Genomic DNA, 22,086 nt, shown 5'->3' on the forward strand with positions numbered 1-22,086 from the left:
AGGTAGACTCAGCTCTTTTTCCTCAGGAACATGCAGTATGTGTTGGTGATGTTCTTGTATACCTTGTGAGAACAGCTAATGACAGAAGAGGAGGCAGTTGTATGCTTGTGCCACCAATTATTATACTATTTAAGATGCAGTTAATTTGTTTCAGGTTAATTTGTTTACCACGGAAACCTGGTTGCATGTGACATGTGGTTATGTGCTAGGACTTGAGAGAAGCTGCATTTCAGAACACAATAGGAGAAATGTTTCTTTTCTGCATATGTGGGTTTGTTTGTTTATTTTCATTGTATGGTGATGTGAGGGGGGAAACCATCTCTTGAATGGTCCTGTGTTGCTGGGTGATGGTCTGGTTTATTAGCACGTAAGGGCTAGTGATGAGGCCTGATGACTCTGTCCATGTGCGCGTTGTTGTGCAGATTGAGTGAGACTTTCACTAAATGAGCATCCAGCTACAAAAAATCTCATAATAAATATTTGAATCTTAAGATGGGGGAGTGGGGCAAGATGGGAAGGAGGATAACAAACATCTTTTCCCTTCGGACATCTTTCTACCACTAAAAGGGGGGGTCATCCTTTATTCCCCTCTTATATTTTCAGATTAACATAATTTACTTAGGTAGCTGTGTATGCCTGATTGAGCCTGAGTCGCTGTGGTAATATTTAAAATATGAAAGAATTTAACCACACCGATAGGAATCAGGCACAGAGCCTAGCTCAGGCCAGCAGTTCCCCAGTGCCTCAGGTCTGGTCAGTCCTTCACCAGGTCCTGTCAGCTCTTGCATTCACATCTTGACTACCTCCACTCCACCGCCCAAGGCCAGGCCTCCACCATGTCTAGTGTAGCCTCCCAACTGGCCCCTGCTTCCATTCTTACCTCCTCGAATCTGTTTTCCATACAGCACCAGGAATCTTTTAAAAACACACATCCAGGGGCTGGCTGGTTAGGTCACTTGAGAGAGTGTGGTGCTGGTAACACCAACGTCAAGGGTTTAGATCCCTGTACCAACCAGCCACAAAAAATAAATAAGTAAATAAATAAAATAAAAGCACACATCCAGTGTAGTTGTTGTTAGCGTAAAATCCTGCAGTGGCTTCCCATCACACTTAGGCTCACAGAGCCTGTCCCTGTCTGGCCCCGCCTCCCTCGCCAAACTTGTCTCCTCACCTCTCCCTCTCCCCACCAGACACCAGCCTCTTACATGCCCTCTTAATCTGTGCATGACCAGTTTCATTTTGACATTGAGATCTCTTTCAGTACTGACCACGTAATCTAAAATAGTCACAGTGTCTGTCACATTACTCTGCTTTCATTTTATTTTCTTTAAACTGTCTTGCATTTTTTTGTGTGTGCTTTTTGGTTCAGCTAGGACATAAGTTTCATTAGAGCCAGGTCCTTATCTTTTATTTGGTCCTTATCATTTATTGTTTTTCCTAGCACCTGGAATAGTGCTGAGCACATAGCTAAGTCCTCAGTATATTTTGGTTCAATGAGTAAACAGTAGCTATATTGAAGGGAGAGGCTATATTTAAAGCTAAACATCGCTCTCTTAACTCTGAGAGCACTGTGATAAAGTGAAGACAGCTATGGGCCTAAAGTTAAGGCCTAGGTTCTTGTTTCACATTCATCCCTGAAAAACACTGGGACTCTGGATGGTTTCCTAAGGAGTGGTATTGGTGCTGGTAGTAGAATTTATGACAACAACAATATAAATAATTGCAATCACTTACTGAGCATCTGCTCTGTACTGGTACTGTCCTTGGTGCCATATACTTACATCTTACTCTTAGGCATCAGTTTTCTAATATGAAGTGAGATATTTGGATAAAATGATCTGTTAGTTCTCCTATGTAACATTTATGAATCTCCAGGAGAAGCCAAAAGATTATTAAGATTATCGTTATGCACAGTAGAAATAAATTAGTTCATTCAGCTCTGATAAAACTTTAAAATTGCAGAGCTTAAACTTTAGAAAGAAGGAGAAACTCACCATTTGTTGAGCATCTGTCATCTCATTCAATCTTCTCAACAACCTGTAAAGTATCTTCCCTCTTTAATGGCTAGAAATTGAGGCTCAGAGATGTTAAGTAACTTGGCCAAGGTCGCATACCTGTTACGAGGCATTGCTGAAGTTCAAAACCAGCGCTGACTCTAGAGGACCAATTCTTGACAATCACTAATTGTTTTAAATTCTATTAGCCTTTGTCACAGTAGGTTTCATAGGAACTCTGTACACTTAGGACATCTAAATATGTTTTCCCCTTTCTTTTTCACAGAACTCTAAGAAGGAGCTGATGTGGAGGAGCAGCTGAGACAGTTCAAGATGACGACCACAGTAGCCACAGACTACGACAACATTGAGATCCAACAGCAGTACAGCGATGTCAACAACCGCTGGGACGTAGATGACTGGGACAACGAGAACAGCTCTGCACGACTCTTTGAACGTTCCCGCATCAAGGCTCTGGCAGGTGAGTTTCCTTCATACCCCATCACAGAGGCCCAGGATGCTGCACAGTCCCTTGAAAATCATCCACCATGTCCCTGTTATGGCTGCCCTGTTTGATGATCATCTTACCTCTGCTTAAACGTGTCCCCCAGGAGCAAGCTGAACAGCTGTAAGGTAGTCAAGTCTGTATTTGGAGAGCTGTCAATCCTAATAGCCAAAATGAGTCAGAGCACAGAATGATTTTTATAGCAACTCAGAAAGAACTGCCCTAAGCTTGTAAGAATTCTTTCATTTTAGACACATCTTACATTTCAAAATATTGAAGCATACTATACCTTGCACACAAAAACATATAAATTAACCTGTGTGCTTAGTGCCTGCAATATATTAACTGACTTGACCTGTATGAAGGTTGGTTAGTATCACATGCAGTAGATCTGAAAAGCAATAGCTTAATCTGGTAAGGACAAATTTAATGCTGTAACAGGTAAATTTCCTATTGATTCATTAAAATTAGAGGGAACACTCCTTATTTTGTGATTTTTTTCTTTTTGTTTTTGCTGTTGAATACCTAGAGCACATTTCCACGATGGCCCTGATGGGAGCCGGGAGTGTTTTACCCTAAAATTGCCCTGAAAATCAGGCAAAGCTTCCATCAGTCTATAAAGTCAGCAGTACTGAATATATGTAAACAAGGATGTGAAAGTGGAGTGTGTCCAAGGTCCTGCATCTGTACTTTGAGATTTCAAATGAAATTGTTTCCAAGTGAGAAAAGTGGGTTTGTGATTTTTTTTCCTAATGTCTTTAATTATGATAACTAAATCAAAGTCATCACTTGAGCAGGTAAGTTTACCATTAATTGTGAATATAGCTTGCTTTTGTTATCTTTGTAGTGGAATCTGATTATGAAGCGTGTATCATTTAGAATTCTCTTGATTTCAAGCAGAAGGAAACCTAACCCAAAGTGGTTTAAATAAGAAAGAGAATAGTCACATAGTAGGCAAATTCAACCTTTAAGCAAAACTTATTCCTGGACTTAAATGGTGCAGCCAGAACCTAGTTTCTTTCCACTTTTTGGCTTTATTTGGTAGTGCAGGCTCTCTTCTCAAGCAGGTTCTACCCTATAGTCCCGAGATGGTATAGGTCCCCGGCCCCCTGTGCCTTACAGACATCAGGTAGAAATGAGCACATCTGCTTCCCCCATGGTCTTAGGATCAGTCTCACTGGCCCGATTGATTATGACTTGGGTTGGAGAATAGGATGTGCTGGTTGACTTCATCTAAACAGGACACACCCCTTGAGAGAGAGTTTGGTTGGTACCCCCCAAACAGCTTGGCTAGAAAATTTGGAATATAACAGGAAGGAGGAAGAGGGAGAATGGATGTTGGCAATGCAGCCAATTAAATGCTATAGGAAAATTACTCAGCTCCCTTAGGATAATTTGTCTCTTGAGAGATGGTGATTTAAAGATTCTCCTTGAGTTTGCCTGGATGATTAATCAGATAGTAACTCTAGAATTGGGGCTTTATTTTCTAGCTCATTCATTAACATGGAACCTGAAGGAAACCATGATCTTGGCTTGTGCTATTGGATTGATTTATACTTTAATTTTTTTTTTTTTTGGTGGCTGACCAGTAAGTGATTTGTACTTTAATCTCTTACCTCTTTTTCTTGAATTTTCATTTGAGCCTTTAGACCATTATGCTAATGGTGGCCAGTTACCTTTGATCATGAGTCTGTTTCTTTCTGGTTCCAAGCTACCTTGGATTTATCTCCTTTCTAAAGACAATTTTACTTGCAAACTTGCTCTTTGTATTGCTCCTACATTTTCAGAGGAGAGTCCCTAGCTGTTCTCAGTACCAGTCATTTGTCCTAACATTCCTAAGATGTTTGTCTCGGTCCCTGAATATCTGTGGTCAGGATAATAGCAGGTACTCAAGATGGCACTTACTGTGTGCCAGACACTGTTCTAAATGCACTGCATGTGTTAAAAGTTAATCCTATAATAGTCACATAAGAGAGATTATTATTATCTACATTGTAAAGATGAGGAAACTGAGGCCCAGAGAGATTAAATAGTTTGTGCAAGGTTGCACTGCTGGTAAATGGTCAAAGGTAGACTGGACTCTAAAGTGTATGCAGTTGATCCTTGAACAACATGGCGGTTAGGGGACCCAACTTCTTGCACAGTCAAAAATCCAGATGTAACTTTCCCCACATTGTTACTTAACAGTAGTGGAATTAGTCAGTTTTCTCTTGCTTATAACAATACCTGAAACTGGGTAATTTATAAAGAAATAAAATTTGTTTCTTTCAGTTTTGGGGATGTCCAAACTCCAGGGAACACATCTGATGAGGGCTTTCTCCTTGGAGGGAACTCTCTATAAGGTCCCAGATGACTATGGTATGGTGATTGGACTGAGCAAGAGAGAACTAACTTTCTCATTCCCTCTCCTTATAAAGCCATCAGAACCACACCCAGTACTCCATGAAGGGATCAGTGCATTCACAAGGGCACAGTCCTCACAATCTAATCATCTCTTAAAGGCCCCATCTTTCAAATATCATAATTGGATTTTCTACCCTCTTAACACTCTTACAACAGGGGTCAAATTTCCAATACATGAACTTTTGGGGGACACATTTAACCCATGACAGTAGTTGTACTTAAGTAGTTGGCCCTGTGGAACCCCACTTACAAAAACTTTACTTGGATTTCGCGTATAAGTGGAACCGTGCAGTTCAAGTCTGTGTTGTTCAAGGGTTGATTGTACTCCAGTATTTTTATGTATTCAGTAAAATTAAAAATGGTTCCAAGCTCATTGGTAAAGAGTATTGATAATAGGGTAATTCAAACAAGTTAAAAAGATATTTGGAAGCCTCAGGAATGCATCCTATGGCCTAGAAAAAACCATGAGTAACCATGGTTTTTGGCAAGTTATTGAAAAAAACTGGTGCTGCTTCCAGGTTGAATGATATTGGGGGTGGGGAGGGTAATAGTGGCATTCAGTGAATCCACAGGATACCAGGAAAACAATCTGTTTAATGGAGGAAATTATCTTACCTACCTTGCTTATTCTCTTACTTCTGTGGGATCGAAAAATGTCTGAGCCCTCTAAGAAACCATATGCCGATAGCAGGGGTTACAGAACAAGCAAGCAGTGTCTAGAGTAGAACAGTGGTTCTGGACTTTGAGTGTGAATCAGAATCACCTGGAGGGCTTGTTAAAGCACAGGTTGCTGAGCCAACCCCCAGAGTTTCAGATTCAGTAAGTCTTGGGTGGGGCATGCATATTTGCATTTCTAACAGATTTCCAGGTGAAGCTGTTGCTGCTGGCCTCAAGGATCATATTTTGAGACTGGTATGTATACAGTATTGATGGTCTTCTGGACCCCTTCCAGGGGTGTTTGAGATCATTTCATCTGGACCCAGTTAAAGTCTAGGAAGAAAAAAAGTATTAAACCCAACAGAGTTATCTTAAAGATACACTTTAATGTGGGAGTGGTGTGGAAGGCTTGATCACCTGATCTTGAGAAAAGGGAAATATCTTTTTGTCTCTTATAGGGGAGTGGTATAGTGATAGGCCCAGTATGAGAGAGTGCCATTATAGGGTTTCTGTTACAAATGCATGTTCTGAAGCAGGAAATCTTTGGTTAGAGCAGCAGAAATATACATATCAAATTTCCTGTGTGCCTCTAAGCTTCTCTGTGTCTATAGTCTTCTGTAGACTTCAGTGTGAATTCTGAGGCAGATTTACAAAAGACAATAATGCAGGAATTTATCTTTTTATGGTGCTGCACATCTTGTATTGATAGTGTAACCACCACCATGTGCCCTTAACTAAGTAGCTTTAAAGGTATGTATCTTTTTTTTATTATTATTATTTTAACTTCTCCATATACATTGTAGTTGATTTTCGTGACCCTTTACCCGTTCTTCTTTCCCCCCACCCCACCCCAAGGTATGTATCTAAGGAAATAGCACTCTCCCATCTTCATAATCTACCTAGTAAATCTGGCAGAATTGAAAATAGCTTTCTCTTAAAGTAGAGAAAAGCTTCATCTGAAATCTTCCCCTTGCATAAGTTAGGGAAGAGGGAATCTCTCAACTCTTCAGCTTGTAAACATTTAAAACTTAGATATATTTTAAGAAAATAATTAGAATTAATACTGTCACATATTTAAAAATTTTATGCATGTATATATCCAAAATATTTGTGTATGTCCAAAATATTATCATATCAACATGCAATCAGCATAAAAAGTTATTAAGATACTTTACAGTTCTTACGCTGTTTTTGAAATATACATCTTTTTTATATATGAGACTGGTTAGATATTTACTTAAGCCTTAAATTGAATGTGGAGAGAAAACATGATAGACAGTGCGTCCCCCTTCCATGGTATTCCTTTTTACAGTTTAGAGGAAGATGAGGAGAGGATTGGTCAATTCTGGCGGAGAAATCGTGTCACATCCGTTCAGATTCAGCCTTGAGGCAGTGCACTGCGAGGTGATTTTTTATGTCTTCTGTAAATGATTTCCCACATGATGGCATGTTCACATTCCTGACCTCTGACCAAAGTGCCTCAGTGTTTCAGAACATGTGGTGATTCAAACTAAGCTGATTTGGAAACCAACATTTTATTTGACATAAAAGTAAAACAAAAAACTTCAATCTTTTAAAGAAAAGTCAAAGGTAAATGGTTTCTTTTTACAAATGATTGTGCCTTATATTTTATGGAATCAACACAAATTAGGGGAAGTAGGGGAAAGAAGTACTGCTTTAAAATGTGTCATAGGCAGGCTGGCCAGTTAGCTCTGTTGGTGGGAGTGTGGTGGTATAACACCAAGGTCAAGGGTTCAGATCCCCAGACCGCTCAGCCACCAAAAAATAAAAAGTGCAACGTATTTAGCTTGAAAATATTGATAAAAGTAATTAATTGATAAAAGTAATTAGAATTAGCATTTTTTATCAATACTCATAAACAGTGAAGAAAAAAATTGGGAAGATATACACCAAAATAGTCCGTGTTTATATTCTTATTGACTTTCCTATATATGAATTTTTTCCTGAAATAAAATCTGAACTATTTTATAATTAGGAAAAAAAGCATGACAAAATCTTAAACATCTAATACTACATTTGGAAACTATGATTAATTTTTTCCCCAAAAATAATGGCATAGAGAAGTAAGAGAAAACTTGTGTATGAATGTGCGTTTTTTAAAAAATGACAGAACTTAAAAATGAGAGCTGGCCCGGGGGCGCACTGGAGAGTGCACGGTGTGGCGGCGCTCCCGCCGAGGGTTCGGATCCCATGTGGAGACCAGTTCCCGCTCACTGGCTGAGCGCGGTGTGGGCGCAACACCGAGGGTTGCGATCCCATTGCCAGTCCCCGGTGCGGGCGTGACACCGAGGGCTGCGATCCCGTTACCGGTCAGTAAAAAAAGACAAAAAGGAAAAAAAAAAAAGAAGAGGTATTCCCAAGCATTGGTGAGGAGCAGGAAACCATATGTACAAAACTGACTAGTGCCATCCATCCACAATCAGGGGGCATTTGGCTGGCAATTGGAGGCTATGGTTGTTAGCATGTCTAATGCAGAAGAATTGTGGTATGGTATAGGAAGGCACTTTATATTAGTAATTTTGGGGGAAGATATTAGACTATCTCACATTTGAGGGAAGAGCTAAACAGTCAATCTGAGGAAAGGGCAAGGTGCATGTGGGCTCTGGAACACAGCAATGAAGGCATTTCATTTCTCTTTCTCTTGTTTTTGGCTTCCTCATGTGTGAGTGGGCATATGTCTCTGCCCCTCTAGGTGGTCTTCCAGATTACAGGAAACATGGCTGCCATCTGCTCCTGGGCTTTGCTGTCTACCAGCTTCCCCATTTTTCTAGTTCCAGTTGGAAACGTTGAGGGTGTTTGGGAGGGAGGCTATAATTTACTAGGCTTTGGTCTGGTGGCTCTCCTGGACCAGTGAACTGCAGGGTAGGTGTGGAGGGGTGTAAGAACATGGCAGCTCTTCTTTGAACAACAAGGAGCTATTCCCCCAAAAAGGGGGAAGGTGCTGGCAAGATGACACAAAACAACAATAAATTTACACAGCACATTTTCAGATAGATTGACATTCTTTATTCAGAGATAAAGACATTAGATAAAATGGCAAGGTGATGTTCACCATTGACTAATTGCTTCCTTTTTTTTTAAAAAAAAAAAAAAGCCAATAATGGACAGCTTCCTTTAGTATCTTGGAGAAAATAAAGTTAACAAAAAGAAACAAACATTAGTGTTTCTTTAGAATATGCCTCTAATAAAATGTTTAGTTTGCACCTACGTTACTAACTTGTGAATTTGTGTGGTGATTTTGTGACTTGGAAACATAGTCTATCTGATACTTGCTTTCTTGGGGCCTCAAGGGCCTAGCACGGTTCTTAGAACATGACAGGTGTCCAGTACTAAAGCACCATTTCAGATTTTTTTAGCAGTACAGTGACGTAAGTACTATAGTAGCATGTTCCTTGCCCACATGTAATCTATTTTGGGGAAATAGACCATGTGTATAAAACAAGCAATGAATGTGACAGTATTATATAGAAATGTTGTGGTGGTGCTTCCTGGAAAACTGAATCTTAGCCTCTTCATCCTCTGGTTGATAAAAACATACATTTCCTACAATTCTTATCTCTTCTGTATTCTTAATAGTTAATCTTCAAGGGAATTTTCTGAGCTCTGAATTTTGACCTCTTTGCTGCAAAATTTGTGAATTTTCAGAACTGTAAGAGAGTGATGGGTACATACTATTGAGTAATGCTGATAAGAATTTTGCCATTGCAGGTTTAAATTTCTGCAGACTTCTTAGAGTTCTTGAACATGTATGTGAGGTTGCTTTATTAGGCACAAGATTGCATCCGTAGGCAGCTTAAGAAACAGTTGGACTGAAGTCAGGGAGATGGTGGGCCATTTGCTAGTCTCAGCCCTTTACTATATTTTACCGCTTGGATCACCCTGTAAGTCTTCAGGAAACCCAAGCTCTCCTCACTTTATCTAGCCTGAGCCCCAGAACCGTCATGGAGCCATCTTCCATGTGTGACTCACACTGACCTTTTTGCTTCAGGGAACTTCTTTGGCCCTTGCTGTTCTGTACCGTGCTCCCTGTGCCTTATTAGTTTCATGTGTGTGCTCAGGCTGGGTGTATCCATATTGTCTCTCTAGCTGATTACTAAAGATAGTGATCCTGGGTAATATTTCAGCATTCCCTAGAGTGCCTCACTAAGTCTGAACATTTATCAGTCTGAAGAACTCGTTTGTGGTCATAGCTACAAATTATCACTTCCTTTGGGGGAAAATTTCCCCTAATTTTTGTGATACCTGTCAAAGAATTCTATGTGTTTAAAAACTTACATTAAAATGTATTATAAAAATGTATTGCATTGTACATTACAATGAATACATTGCAAAAAAAAACCACTGAAGTGGACAATGAATGTTTCTCCTTCCCCAAACCCTTTTCCATCCCACTCCCTAAAGATTATTCCTTTTAAAAGTTGGATGCAAATCTTTTGAGATATTTTCCATGTACATTATTGAAAATACTGTTGTGGACTGAATGTTTGTGTCACTCCTCAAATTCGTATGTTGAAATCTTCACTCCCAGTGTGATTGTGTTAGGAGGTGGGGAATTTGGGAGGTAATTAGGTCATGCGGGTGGGGACCTCATGAATGGTATCAGTGCCCTTACAAAAGAGATGCAAGAAAATGATCTTTCACTCCACTGTGTAAGAATACAAGAAGACGGCCATCTATAAACTGGGAAGAGGGCCTTCACCAAGAATCCAACCATGCTAGCACCCTTACTTCCAGTCTCCAGAACTGTGAGACATGAATGTTTGTTGTTTAAGCCACTGAATCTATGCTATTCTGTTTTAGCAGCCAGAACTGACTAAGATAAAGACTTTTTTTTTTTTTTTTTTTTTTTTTTGTAGTAATAAACAGAAGCAAGACCAGTTGATAGAATCCTGGAGTTTAATCTTTCTCCCACCAAAACAGTATTAGTCTTAGATTTTCATTCTTGTCGTATCTGATCTACTTATTCCAGTGCTAACTTAGTAGAGATGCTTTTGGAAGTGTGAGGCATTGTTTCTAAGCCAGTGCAAACATTACACAGTGGGTCAGATGTGCTTCACACAATGCTGTCTGTTTTACCCCTGCCTTATTTTGGCTGCATGTGTCTGACCCCAGGGTTTTACTCCTTTTGGTCAAAAGAGCTAATGCTAAAGATTTATTTGATTGTCCACTCCTTCTTCAGGTCAGCTCGATGCTTCGGGACCTCTTCAATCTTTGCCTCTTTACCTTCCGTGTTTTCTGGAAAAAGGTGCTTAATGGAGAGCATCTCTAAAGAAGTACTCACTCCTAGGTCAGCCTGCAGTTTGCCTCTTTTCCTGGCTGTCATTATTAGCCTCATGGATATGTGAGCAGTTGGAGTTTGAGAATTGAATGGTTCATTTTTTCAGCTGGCCACAATTCTCCTCTTGAATGCTGTATTGCGACAAGGGCATACATAGGTTATTGAGTGAACATAGTGGTTGAGCACAACTGGGAATGGAATGTTGTAATTGTAGTATTTTACAGATAGAATACCTGTGTTTTGCTACCACTGCCAAGACCATTCCTCTGTCCCTCAGACTAGACTACATGAGGAGTGGAGTGCTGTTGTCGTTGTTTTAACTGATGTGTAATTTAAGACTTTTTTCCTGTGATTAATAACAATAAAAACAACCCAGTAACTTTCTGATCCACAGCACTATTAGTGTATGTCATTTAGCCAGCTTGATGTTGTGGTCAGTTTTTACCTTTTTCTCTTGCCAGGAACATATATGTTTGACAGTTCCGCGGGTTGACAGTCCCGAAGTTGTTTTATGTACTGATTTTGGAGAAATAGGTTTACAGACCACATCTGTTAGCTTTTTATATGTCTCTATTGCGAACACAAACAATTTTATGCCTACAACTGGTTGCTCTGTGGAGGGTTAGTGCGTGCTTCCAGCTTCTGCCCTGGGCCCCTAAACACACCATCCATGGAATTGTACTCATCATCTCCAAGCATCTGAAGGAAGGCCAGTGTTAGTATGGATGCTTGTAAATAATGTAGAGGTATTCAAGACTGCCTTGAGAAGTACAGGATGCAGGGGAGGACAGGCTGGAGGATGCACTTGATACTAATGTGAAACCTAAAACCCCCAGCACTGAATTAACAGGTGTGCCTGTGAGGTTTTCTTTGTGCATTTAATCAGCCGTAATCTTCAGGCATGCCCACATGTGGGTCTTTTTTCTTTCTTCCTTCCTTTCTTTTTAACGCCCTCACGTTCAGGGAGCCATTTTAATTGGCATAGCCAACACAGTTATGGTCTGGATATGTTTTTGTGTTTTTTGTGCCAAATGAAGGACTTCAGAGTAATCATTGCAATTTAATCTATAACTGACTTATGATTTTTGAAAGAAATAGTTTTTGACCATAGTATCAGTAAGAAATATATTTTACATGGCAACCTAGTACACACATAAATGTATGTATATGGGTGTATTTAAATTTCACACAGACATTTAAATTTCACAGAGTGGTATTTACTTATACTACATGAGATGCTCTGTTATTTTGTTCTTTCCCACTTTTAAAAATCCTAGTATTGATCCACTAATTGTATTTTATTACTAATGATGTTGGAAAACCCTGTGGTAGCAAGTACATTTCTAAGTACACCTAAGCAGTTTCTTTATTTTTAAGCTTTGTGAATCATGCTTATTAGAGTGACTGCTTATTGATTGTTTTTGTTTTACTCACTTATTAGAGAATGGATGAGTAATATATCATTGAGCACCTACTATGTGGCAGACACTGTGATTAATGTTAGAAATACAGAGATAGGTGACTAAGTGAAGACAAATCAGTGGTCTGCAGAAAAGATTTTCAGTTCTCACAGAGGAGAGGTGTGTCAGTAGATGGAAGGGAATTTCAGGCCAAGCAAGTGGTGCCATGAATGGCCTAACAGTGCCTGGCTCCCTCAGGGAGTCACATGCAGAGCTGCAGAAGGTACTCACAGTAGAACTATAGGAGTGAACAAGGAGCTTTGAATGCCATGCCAAGGAGTCTAGCCTTTACCCTCTAGGCCAGTGGTTTCAAATAGAAAATTACTTGTTACCTCAATATGTGAAACTTCAAACTTTGGATGAAACAGGCCGCCCCCACCCTGCCCCTCCGATTTCTACCCCCAAGGGTCCTGAGGCCCCTAGTGACTTAACCAGAGAACCATTGATGTGGTTTTCAGGGAATGGCAGGATCCGACTTTTGTCTTAGGAGGATCCCTGTGGGGACACTGAGAAGGATGGCTTAGAGAGGGTAGATGCCAGAGGGAGGGAAGCCATTCGGAGGTTGTTGTGTTCGTCCAGGACAGAGACAAGGCTCTGAAACAGGCTGTGGCAAATGGCTCGAGAGAGCAAGGACTTAAACTGTTGGATTAGAATCCCTAGGACTTGCTCTCCAAGGGGATGGGAAAGAGAGGGGGAAGGAAAAGGATTTGGTTTTGGTTGTATGAAGCCTCTGGATGTCAGATGCTTGGGGCAGATGTGGGTTTTGTGGGGGTATTTTGGTCACAAATCTGCAAGGCAGGCCACTGTTGGGATTTGTTTTGGGGTTTTTTTTGGCTCTATCATATGGTCTCCAGTTTTTAGGATTATATCATGTTTTCCTTAACTCATATTTGTCTATATTCTATCCAGCCTTTAGAAACTGTACAGGCCCAAGGCCCTCTCAGTCTGCCTATTCAAATGCACTTTGGACGTCGTTCTAGGACCAGAGCACCTGGGTGTTTTCGGGTTTGGATTCAGGCATCCAGGACTGTCCACTGCAGGGCTAAAGCTGAGACAGGAAGAATGGCTTCAGAGGCCTGGGGCCCTACTTTAGATCCTTGCTCTGCCACTTACTAGCTGGGACATAGAGGGCAACTTACTCCTATAGGATGAGAATAATAGCCACCTTATGGGATTGCTGTGAGAACTTAAAATAATGTGGAAGTTGCCTAGCTCAGTGTCAGCACGTCCTAGGCATGCATGTGAGGTGTGAATTATAACATTTCATTATGAAAATTAATCTTTTGAAGGGAGTATTCCTCTCTCCTCCTTGCCAGGAGGCCTTCTATATTGAGAGATATTACATTAATGCAAGGTGGGAAGACTAGGAGCAGTCAAGGTAAAAAAAAAAGGCAGGAACATTCAAAGGGCACATGTTTTAATGGCCTAAAGATACTGGTGACCTGTGGCTTTGTTTGCTATGGTGTTTAGAGGGTATTGTGACTGTTAGTTCTTCTCTTGGGAGACAGGAAAAGCACTGAAAAGGACTTTATTTTTTTTTTAATCAAAAAAAGTTAATATGGTCTTCACATTTGTATCTTCTCTTACTGCACTTCCTTGTTTTAGATTTGCATTCAATGCACATTAAAATGATCCTACATAATCCTTAATGTTTATTGAGAAAATGACTTAGTGGGAAATATTTAAACTTTTCATAAATTGATCCCCCCGCAAACAAATGACTGAGGTTGGAGGGAGAGAGACAGGCTGAGATAGGAATGGGAGACGCATGCTCCTTGGAGGGAGGGGGACATGCTCCGTTTAGAAAATCCAAGGCAAACAGGCTGGCTCTTACCGGAAGAGGGTTGGCCCTTTGTGGGGGTTATTTAGCTTTAGTGCTCTGTTCTTCTTTGTTGAGACAGCTGTAGCTTGGTATCAGGGTATAATAAAGAAGAAATATTACTAGATTTCCTAGAGGATTATTTATAATACTTAAAATTTGTGTATCACTTTCATCTTGGAGAACATTATAGAATATTACTGTAATGTTAATAGCAGTCTTTGGTAGGAGGCATTATCTCCCATTTTACAGATTTCAGCCTGAGATTTTCTCAATCAGGTTATTTGCCCCAGCCTACCTTAGTCGTAGTATAAATCAGAGGCTTTTGGGTTCCAGGGTGGTCACTGAAATCCTTTGAAGCCTATCTTTGACCTGCCTTTTCCAACCCTCTTAGAAATTGCCCTCATTCATTTAAGTATTTGTAAGTGTCTAAATACACTTCGATTCATGGGGGAAAAAATCTTATACCTCTCCCTACAATTGCTCCACATTAGAGAATTACGGTATGACTTTGAGATACCTTGAGTATCTCATTTGTGACAATGGTGAGTGAATGAGCTTATTAAAACCTGCCCCAAGGGAACCAAACATTATTTATATCTAACAGGAAGAGAGTTGAGAATCAGATATTTTACAGTCATTTCTTTTCATTTCTGACTACCAAGTATGAGCAAAGCATGAGTAGTTTAAAAAGTGGTGCCTAAATAACCTATTTTTAAAAAAGATCAAACATTTATTTGTATTAATTAGTATACTGAAAAGACATGACAGTATGAACTATCTTATAGGATATGGAGATATAAAATATATCCTGTATATATGAGTAGTTTAAAAAGTGGTGCCTAAATAACCTATTTTTAAAAAAGATCAAACATTTATTTGTATTAATTAGTATACTAAAAAGACATGACAGTATGAACTATCTTATAGGATATGGAGATATAAAATATATCCTGTATATGATTGTTGGTAAGTTGTACAAACAACTTGAATAGAATTTTTGAAAAGGAGTAAGATTTTATTTTAAGGAAGGATGAAATTAAATAAACAAAGGTAACAAGACCTCACTGAGTGACAGATAACTAGCTGAGTGCTTTATTTAACATGCCTACTATTCCATTGCTAATCTCCCATTGCTAATCTGCTGTTAGCAAAAGGCTAGCAGATGGGCATTAAAATATAGGGAAAACTATTTTTCAGTGACAGAACGTTTTTATGGCATTGACAAAAGTGGTTTGAGACAGGGAGGCATTTTCGGCACTGTTACTGCAGTCAGGAGATCAGGGTGCCCAGTAGGCTTCACTAGCTGTGACTTTAGAGAAATCATCCAGCCTCTCTCGGGCTCAGTTTCCTTATCTATAAAACAAGGGGGTGGGCTGGCTGGATTCTAAAGGTCCATAGCCCTCTAAGTTTGTGTGTATGCTCCTAGGAAGTTGGCACACTGACCTCCTGTTGTTACCAAGGTGAGTTTGGCTTCTTTTCCCAGTGGTTTCTACGTACACATTGAGACGTGGACTGTGTATTGGTATACGGATGATAGCAACCTTTGTCCTTTTGGGAAAATAATGAATGCCCTGTGACTCTGACTCAAGACTTAGTTCCATGTTAATTTTTTGTTAATGTTTTATGTTTGATGAGTCAGAAATGCAGGCTGTTATAGAGTGTTATTAAGAAAAATTAGTGTAACTTTGATTATAATCATTTCAAATTACAGACCTCTTTCCCATGTAATGATTTTTGCCATTTGCCCTTCGATAATCTTTAATAGTCCAACTACAAGGACAGTTTTTTGATCAGTAAGAACCTTGGTTTGTTGCTTCAGGAGCCCTTATTACACTAAAATTATCCTTAACAGGAAACTATGTATGTGCCCACATTGACAGGATATCAGTGTTCTTTAGGCGGGTGGGCAAGTTTAAGTATTTCAGGATAGTTGATGATAGGGGTATCACAAAACCTTCAGAGTAAGGAAGACACGCCTAGTATCTGCCAGAGTGATCCTGTGCACGTGTAGGCATTCTCATGTAAGTTGTGGAAATGCATATGTATCTGCTTAAATATTATGTCTTGCTACTGATTATTTCTCAGCTACCAATTTGATTTCCTTTATGTTTTGGGGACTTAATCTCAAAGATGCTGACTGAAAAGTAAAGTTTTTGAGCAGTTTCTTGAAGGCTGGACTTGTAGAGATCATAAGGACCGACACTGGTGGCAACTCTGTGATGAATGGAGGTGACTCTATGGCACTACACATAAATGGGATGCTTGGAAACACTCTAGAGTCAACAACTGATTGATGAGGCCTTTTGTTGTAAAAATGAGAGGTGGCAGGATTCCCAGTGAAGTTCTTTTTTTTCTGAAGGGTGGAAGAGAGGACTTGGAGGGATCAGTGTATTGACTAATAACATTTGAGAATGTTTCGTTCGAGCTTCAGAGTCATAGACGTGGAACATGTAACTTTAGATCTACTGTTTCTTCCTCTGCCTGCATTCCTCCTTATTGAAGCTTTTTATTTTTAATTGTGGTAAAAAAAAACACATAAAATTTACCATCTTAACCATTTTTAAGTGTACAATTCAGCAGTGTTAACTATATTTATATTGTTGTGCAACAGATCTCTAGAACTTTTTCAGCTTGCAGAACTGAAACTCTACACCCATTAAACAACTCCCCATTTTCCCCAGCTCCTGGCAACTGCCATTCCACTTTATATTTCTGAGTTTGACTACTCTAGATCCTTCATGTAAGTGGAATCATACCATATTTGCCATTTTCTGACTGGCTTATTTCACTTGTCATAATATCCTTAAGGTTCATCCATGTTTTAGTGTGTGACAGGATTTCTTTCTTTTTAAAGGCTGAATAATATTCCATCATATATATATACCACATTTCATTTATTCATTCACCCACACTGATGGACATTGGGGTGTTTCTACCTCTTGGCTATTGTGAATAATGCTGCAGTGAACATGGGAGTTCAAATATCTCTTCAAGATCCTGCTTTCAATTCCTTTGGATATATACCCAGAAATGGGATGCTGGACCATATAGTTGTTCTATTTTTAATTTTGAGGGGATCCTTAATACTGTTTTCCATAGCAGCTGCACCGTTTACATTCCCCCCAGCATTGCATAAGGATTCCAATTTCTCCACATCCTTTACTGGAGCTTTTATAATGTTATTAAAACAAGGTATAGTGGAGAAAAAGCACCATCATGGTCTCAAATCATGTTTTTCTTGGTAGATGGTAATTAAAAGGGTGATAAAAATGGTAATGAAAAGAGGTGAGTGGGTAATAGGTGAGCTTGCCAGTATCAGCAAAGAGCTTCGTCTCCCTCTTTCTCTCACTTGATTCCTCACCTGTCATTAAAATTCTAGTTGTAAGGAACAAATCCATTTGTCAGTTTTTTGTTGTTTATTTTTTTAAATGGTTCCCAAGTAGGCTGTTCCCTCAGGACATCATAAGAATAATAAAGGAATGGTGAATGCAGAAAACCGAGAGAAAGGGTCTTTGAATAACACAGTTTGTTGGAGCCAACTGTGAGTTTGGTTCTTTGCTGGGCTGTGGGGATAAGATTGAAGCTGCCAGTACCACAGTCTGGGCTGTCATTATCTTGGAGCTGGTACAAGTTGGACATCAGAGAACATGGAAAGATAATGGTCATCTACCACTTAATACAAGCCTGTTGGCTCCATCTTGGTGTTGGAGCTGGAAGGTAGGTGGGAGAGGGGATCAGGGTGAGCTTTCTCTGGTTTCCAGCACTGCACCTATTTCACTGACAGAGAGGCAAGTGATAAGTGCATGCCACTTCCTTTGTCCTCAGCTCCCTGTACCTTCAGGTTTGCCCTGGAGATCTGAGAGGCAGCAGGAACTCAGAACACCTACTTTCTAACCTCTGGTATGCCAGTAACTTACTTTGTATCTCTGGACACACGCTCTGTGCCTCATTTTTCTTATGTATAAATGAGATGGTTGGCTTAGATAGGTGAATTTTGACAAGGAACTTCTGACACCTGTTGGGAGTTCTAGCTCTCATCTTGTAACTGAAGGATTGTGGTATGGACTAGCAGGTGTTACGTAGGGTGGAACAGGCTCTGCAGTTCACCATATGGTACCAGTTCCCTCACAAAACCTTTGCTTTCATCGGTGTTCAGGCTTCTGAAATGGCTGTCATTTCAGAAAACTGTTTCTTAGAGGATACTGGGCTAGGAGGAATGGAGTGAAGGTTCTATAAGACTTGCATCTGCCCTAAAACAGCTTATGATGTATTTGTAAGAGTATCATATCCAGAGGACCTTAGAGATTTTCTATCTCTTGGGTTTTAGGGAGAGCATCGCAGAAGCTAAGGGACTTGCTTATGGTCATACAGCCAGTCAGTGTCAAAAGCTGAGAATGGAGTCCACTTTTCACTTCTCTTGAGTCTGTACTGGTATACTTCCCATTATTTTAATTATGTAGATAAGACTGGTGCACAAGAAGAGATAAGCAATACTCAAAGACTGTGTGTGGTAAGTGCCAGGTGAGGGAGGCTGACAGCACTGGTGTAGGGTTTCTGAGAAGGAGCCATCATCCCAGCTGGGATAATCTGGAAAGCCTTCCTGAGGATGAAAGGTTCTGAGTTGGGCTTGAAGAATGGATGGACTTTAGACTGAGAGAAGAGGGGCACATGAAGAGCAGAAGAATGGAAAGCCCAAGATTGGGGCGGGGGGCACTGATCAATTTGGCTGGAGCAGAGGGACAGGTAGGAGGAGGAGACAGGGACTGACATTTATTGAGCATCTGTCTTGTGTCAGGCACAGTATCTGGTGCTTTACTCATGTCATCTCAGCGTCCTGAGCATGGGAATGACATCCTGATCATGCACTTCTTTGAGCACATCACTTTCCTGGCCTTGGGGACCCATCCTCCTTAGAGGAAAAATCAGTTGCACTTTGATACAGCAAGAAAGTGCCTGGTTTGAGTTGGGGAGAGAGAGAAAAGGGGGAATGATTGTATGTTTCTGTAAAGAAGGTCTAAGAGGTAGCTGATAGTATTTAATTCTCTTACATTAAACCTGTAGCCTGCCACCCACTTAATAGGCAGCTGGCAGACCTTGGTGCTCCTGAGTGGCTGGGCTGTCCATGAATTATTTAGGGCCTGTGCCCGGTGAGTTGGCTGCCTAGCAAAGTCCTGTGGGAAGGAGGTGCTATCTCATTGAGAGATCTGCAGAAGCTCAGATGCTGAGGAGGAAGAAATGACTGCACCCTTAAAATATTCCACATTTTAACATGCCCCACATTTTAACATGCCAGGGCTGCACATGTTGTTCCATATCCCTGCAATTGGGACCTGTTTTTCAAAGAGCAATAAATAACACCTCCACCCCAATTAATAAATAGAATAATTTACACTCTCATGTTAGCATGGCACTTGTTGGCAGAGATTTGGTTAAAAGCAACATTAAAATTACACAGATAAGATGGTATAGGAACAGTGAGCATTTGTGTGTGAGAAACCCCCATTCTGCTCTGATATTTTCCCAGCCAAGTAGAGAAATTCAGTTGTTGATCCATTTAGAATGGTACTTCCTGTTGCTATCACTAAGCTGTCATTCATTACATGCTCCATCTTTGTATTTGCGTTGCGTCCTACTTCCTCAACTAGGCTGAAAGTGTCTGTGGTGAAGAAATCGCTTCTTCCAAACTCCTGGGTCCCTTCTATGGCCACGCTTGTGGGTGGGGCTGAGAACATGCGGCAGGGGCTGACTTTGGCTTTCCATAGACAGGAGGTTGGGGCCTGGATCTTGATGATGAGGTTTGCATCCTCCACTCCTTTCCTTTGTCTCCTTCCTTCTCCAGGTGCCTGCTCAACCTGCTCTTTTCACCTTTTCTCATTACAGCTCCTGGAAAAGGTAACATGGGTGTGAATACCTAAGGGCAGGGTTCAAAGGTCTATTTTCACAAAAAGTAGATTTGTATTTCCTCCTTTCCTATTTCTTTCCCACAAGCTGTGCTACCCAGGCAAGTGTCTCACTTCTCCATCTGCCCCCTTGTAAAACTCTGGCCCAGTGGTTTAGCCTTTTGGAGGTGGGAAGCAGAACCAAAAATCCCGGGCAAGAGCAGGCCTGGCCCCAGTTGCATTCCTCAGATGTTCTTTTCCTTTAAACTATTCTGCCTGTAGTGGAGGATCCCGGTCATGGCTCTGGCTGGTGTAACATTCACAGGCATATCAGCACCTGTTTGCCAAGGGTGGGACCTCTGGACTGGGGCATTCTTTTGCCCATACAAGGAAGCTTTGCAGGTGCAGATAACAGACAGGATAAGAATGCAGGGGTAAAGTTTGGCTAGGGTAGAGGATTCAGTAAACTGCATTTCTTCCCCAGGACCTTGGGTGCTTGTTATGTTCGTAATTTGCCATTTTTCTGCTTCTCAGCAGTGATGTCAGGTGCTTTGTGTTCAGTTCTGATATGACCAGTTGGGCAAGAAACAGGAAAAGGATATGAACGGAAATTAGGTTTGCCCTGGATTTCAGATTTAGCCATATAATTAGATGATTTGGGGTATGGGGGAGAAAGGGGAGAGAGAACCATCCATATCTTCCAAGGAACAGAGATAGTAATCACTGTGGACAGAAAAATACCTTTAGTCTTCCTTTCAGTTTTTCTTCTAGTTAGTAGTTAGATTCTAAGTCCTGAAGTATCAAATCTGATAGACCTACCTCAAAGAAACATTGACCTTTCTAAAAACATTAGCCCTTTATAAATTATTTCATAGTGAGTATTGTGTTCTTGCTATCTCTGAGATGTTACTGCTTTTGAGTATGCCTTTCCCAGTGTATACTGGGGTGAGTTAAAGAGAAGAGAAAGGGGTATGTGAGTACTTCCCAGATGGAGGACTGGTCCTGCCACTCAGAAATCTTCTTATCCAAAAATCCAAAGGGGTGACCACTCTGGTTTCCAGCCTGAAGTCAGTGATTCCACGTGAAACCTGCAACATCATCCAGCTGGTAGCTTCCTTGGTGAAGTAAGAGATAGCTGGGGGTGGCAGAGTGTAGAATTAATTTTTGAAGTTTCCCCTATGAGGAGTTTAAAGACTAGTAGTCGTAGCTACTAGGATTGTGCTAGATTTGTTATAGACAATTAGAGAATCACAAAGTTAGAAAGTGGCAGAGCCAGCTTCTTAGGTCCCAAGTCTGCTTTTAGACACCTTTCCTCTTTAGCTTTGCATGTCGAAACCCTGTCTGAGATGATCACATGGGCAGCACTCTAGGAAAACGTAGAGGGTGATCTTATAGGAGTGGTGTGGGTTGGGAGGGGCGGGGAAGTGCTGCTAACTGCTTCCAGCTGCTGGGCTGTGGGCCTCCAGTGTGAGGTGCCTATGGGAAGAAAGGAGACATTCTGGAGGGGTAGTAGGCAGGTAGCAGTGGCATAGAAATGCCAGTGTCAAATGTGTTTAGCTAGTGGGACTTCTTGAGAATTGTTCTTTCGGTGGGGAAAGGAGGCTACATGTAATTTCTTCTGTTTTCTGTTTTTTGGCTGGATTTCATCTTGGTATGGTTAGTTGGTTGGTTGAATTTTCTGGTAAATGAGGAAATTCCCATTAAAGATAGGATAGGTTTTTAACAGAAGATATATCCTGAGGCTGGCTTTGGGGACAAAAGAAGGTGGTAAGTAGGTATTTAGGGGGTGGGAGGCTCTTTGGGCATTAGACAGAAGAAAAAGAAGAATCACAGTTAAGGATCCAAGAGTGGGAAAGGTGGGCAAGAGGCATCTAGAGAAGAGTATGTGGGCCAGAGAGATGAGACAGAGAAAGGAGAGAGATGAGACGGAAAGGTAATATAAACTAATGTCCCATGGAACATAAGTGCGCTGGCATGGCTTGGAGTCCACTTCTCTATCTGGCCACACTAATAGGATTATTTTACTAGTGTTATTTTGGTTTCCTATAAAGAAACATTTAGGAGAAA

The 22,086-nt window shown here is 40.7% G+C and overlaps 1 protein-coding gene across 1 annotated transcript in view; it reads left to right on the forward strand.

Annotated features, from left to right (window-relative positions):
* Window positions 1–2,294: 2,294 nt before the first annotated feature.
* The window catches only part of SPTBN1 (spectrin, beta, non-erythrocytic 1), a 136,352-nt gene continuing 116,560 nt past the window's right edge, over window positions 2,295–22,086 (forward strand). Inside the window, exon 1 of the mRNA XM_008573354.1 lies at window positions 2,295–2,475. Coding sequence (XP_008571576.1) covers window positions 2,328–2,475 — 148 coding nt within the window. The 5' untranslated portion in view covers window positions 2,295–2,327. The remainder of the gene's footprint in view (window positions 2,476–22,086) is intronic.

Source organism: Galeopterus variegatus, unplaced genomic scaffold, assembly GCF_000696425.1.
Source record: "Galeopterus variegatus unplaced genomic scaffold, G_variegatus-3.0.2 Scaffold909, whole genome shotgun sequence".
NCBI classification, from domain to species: domain Eukaryota; kingdom Metazoa; phylum Chordata; class Mammalia; order Dermoptera; family Cynocephalidae; genus Galeopterus; species Galeopterus variegatus.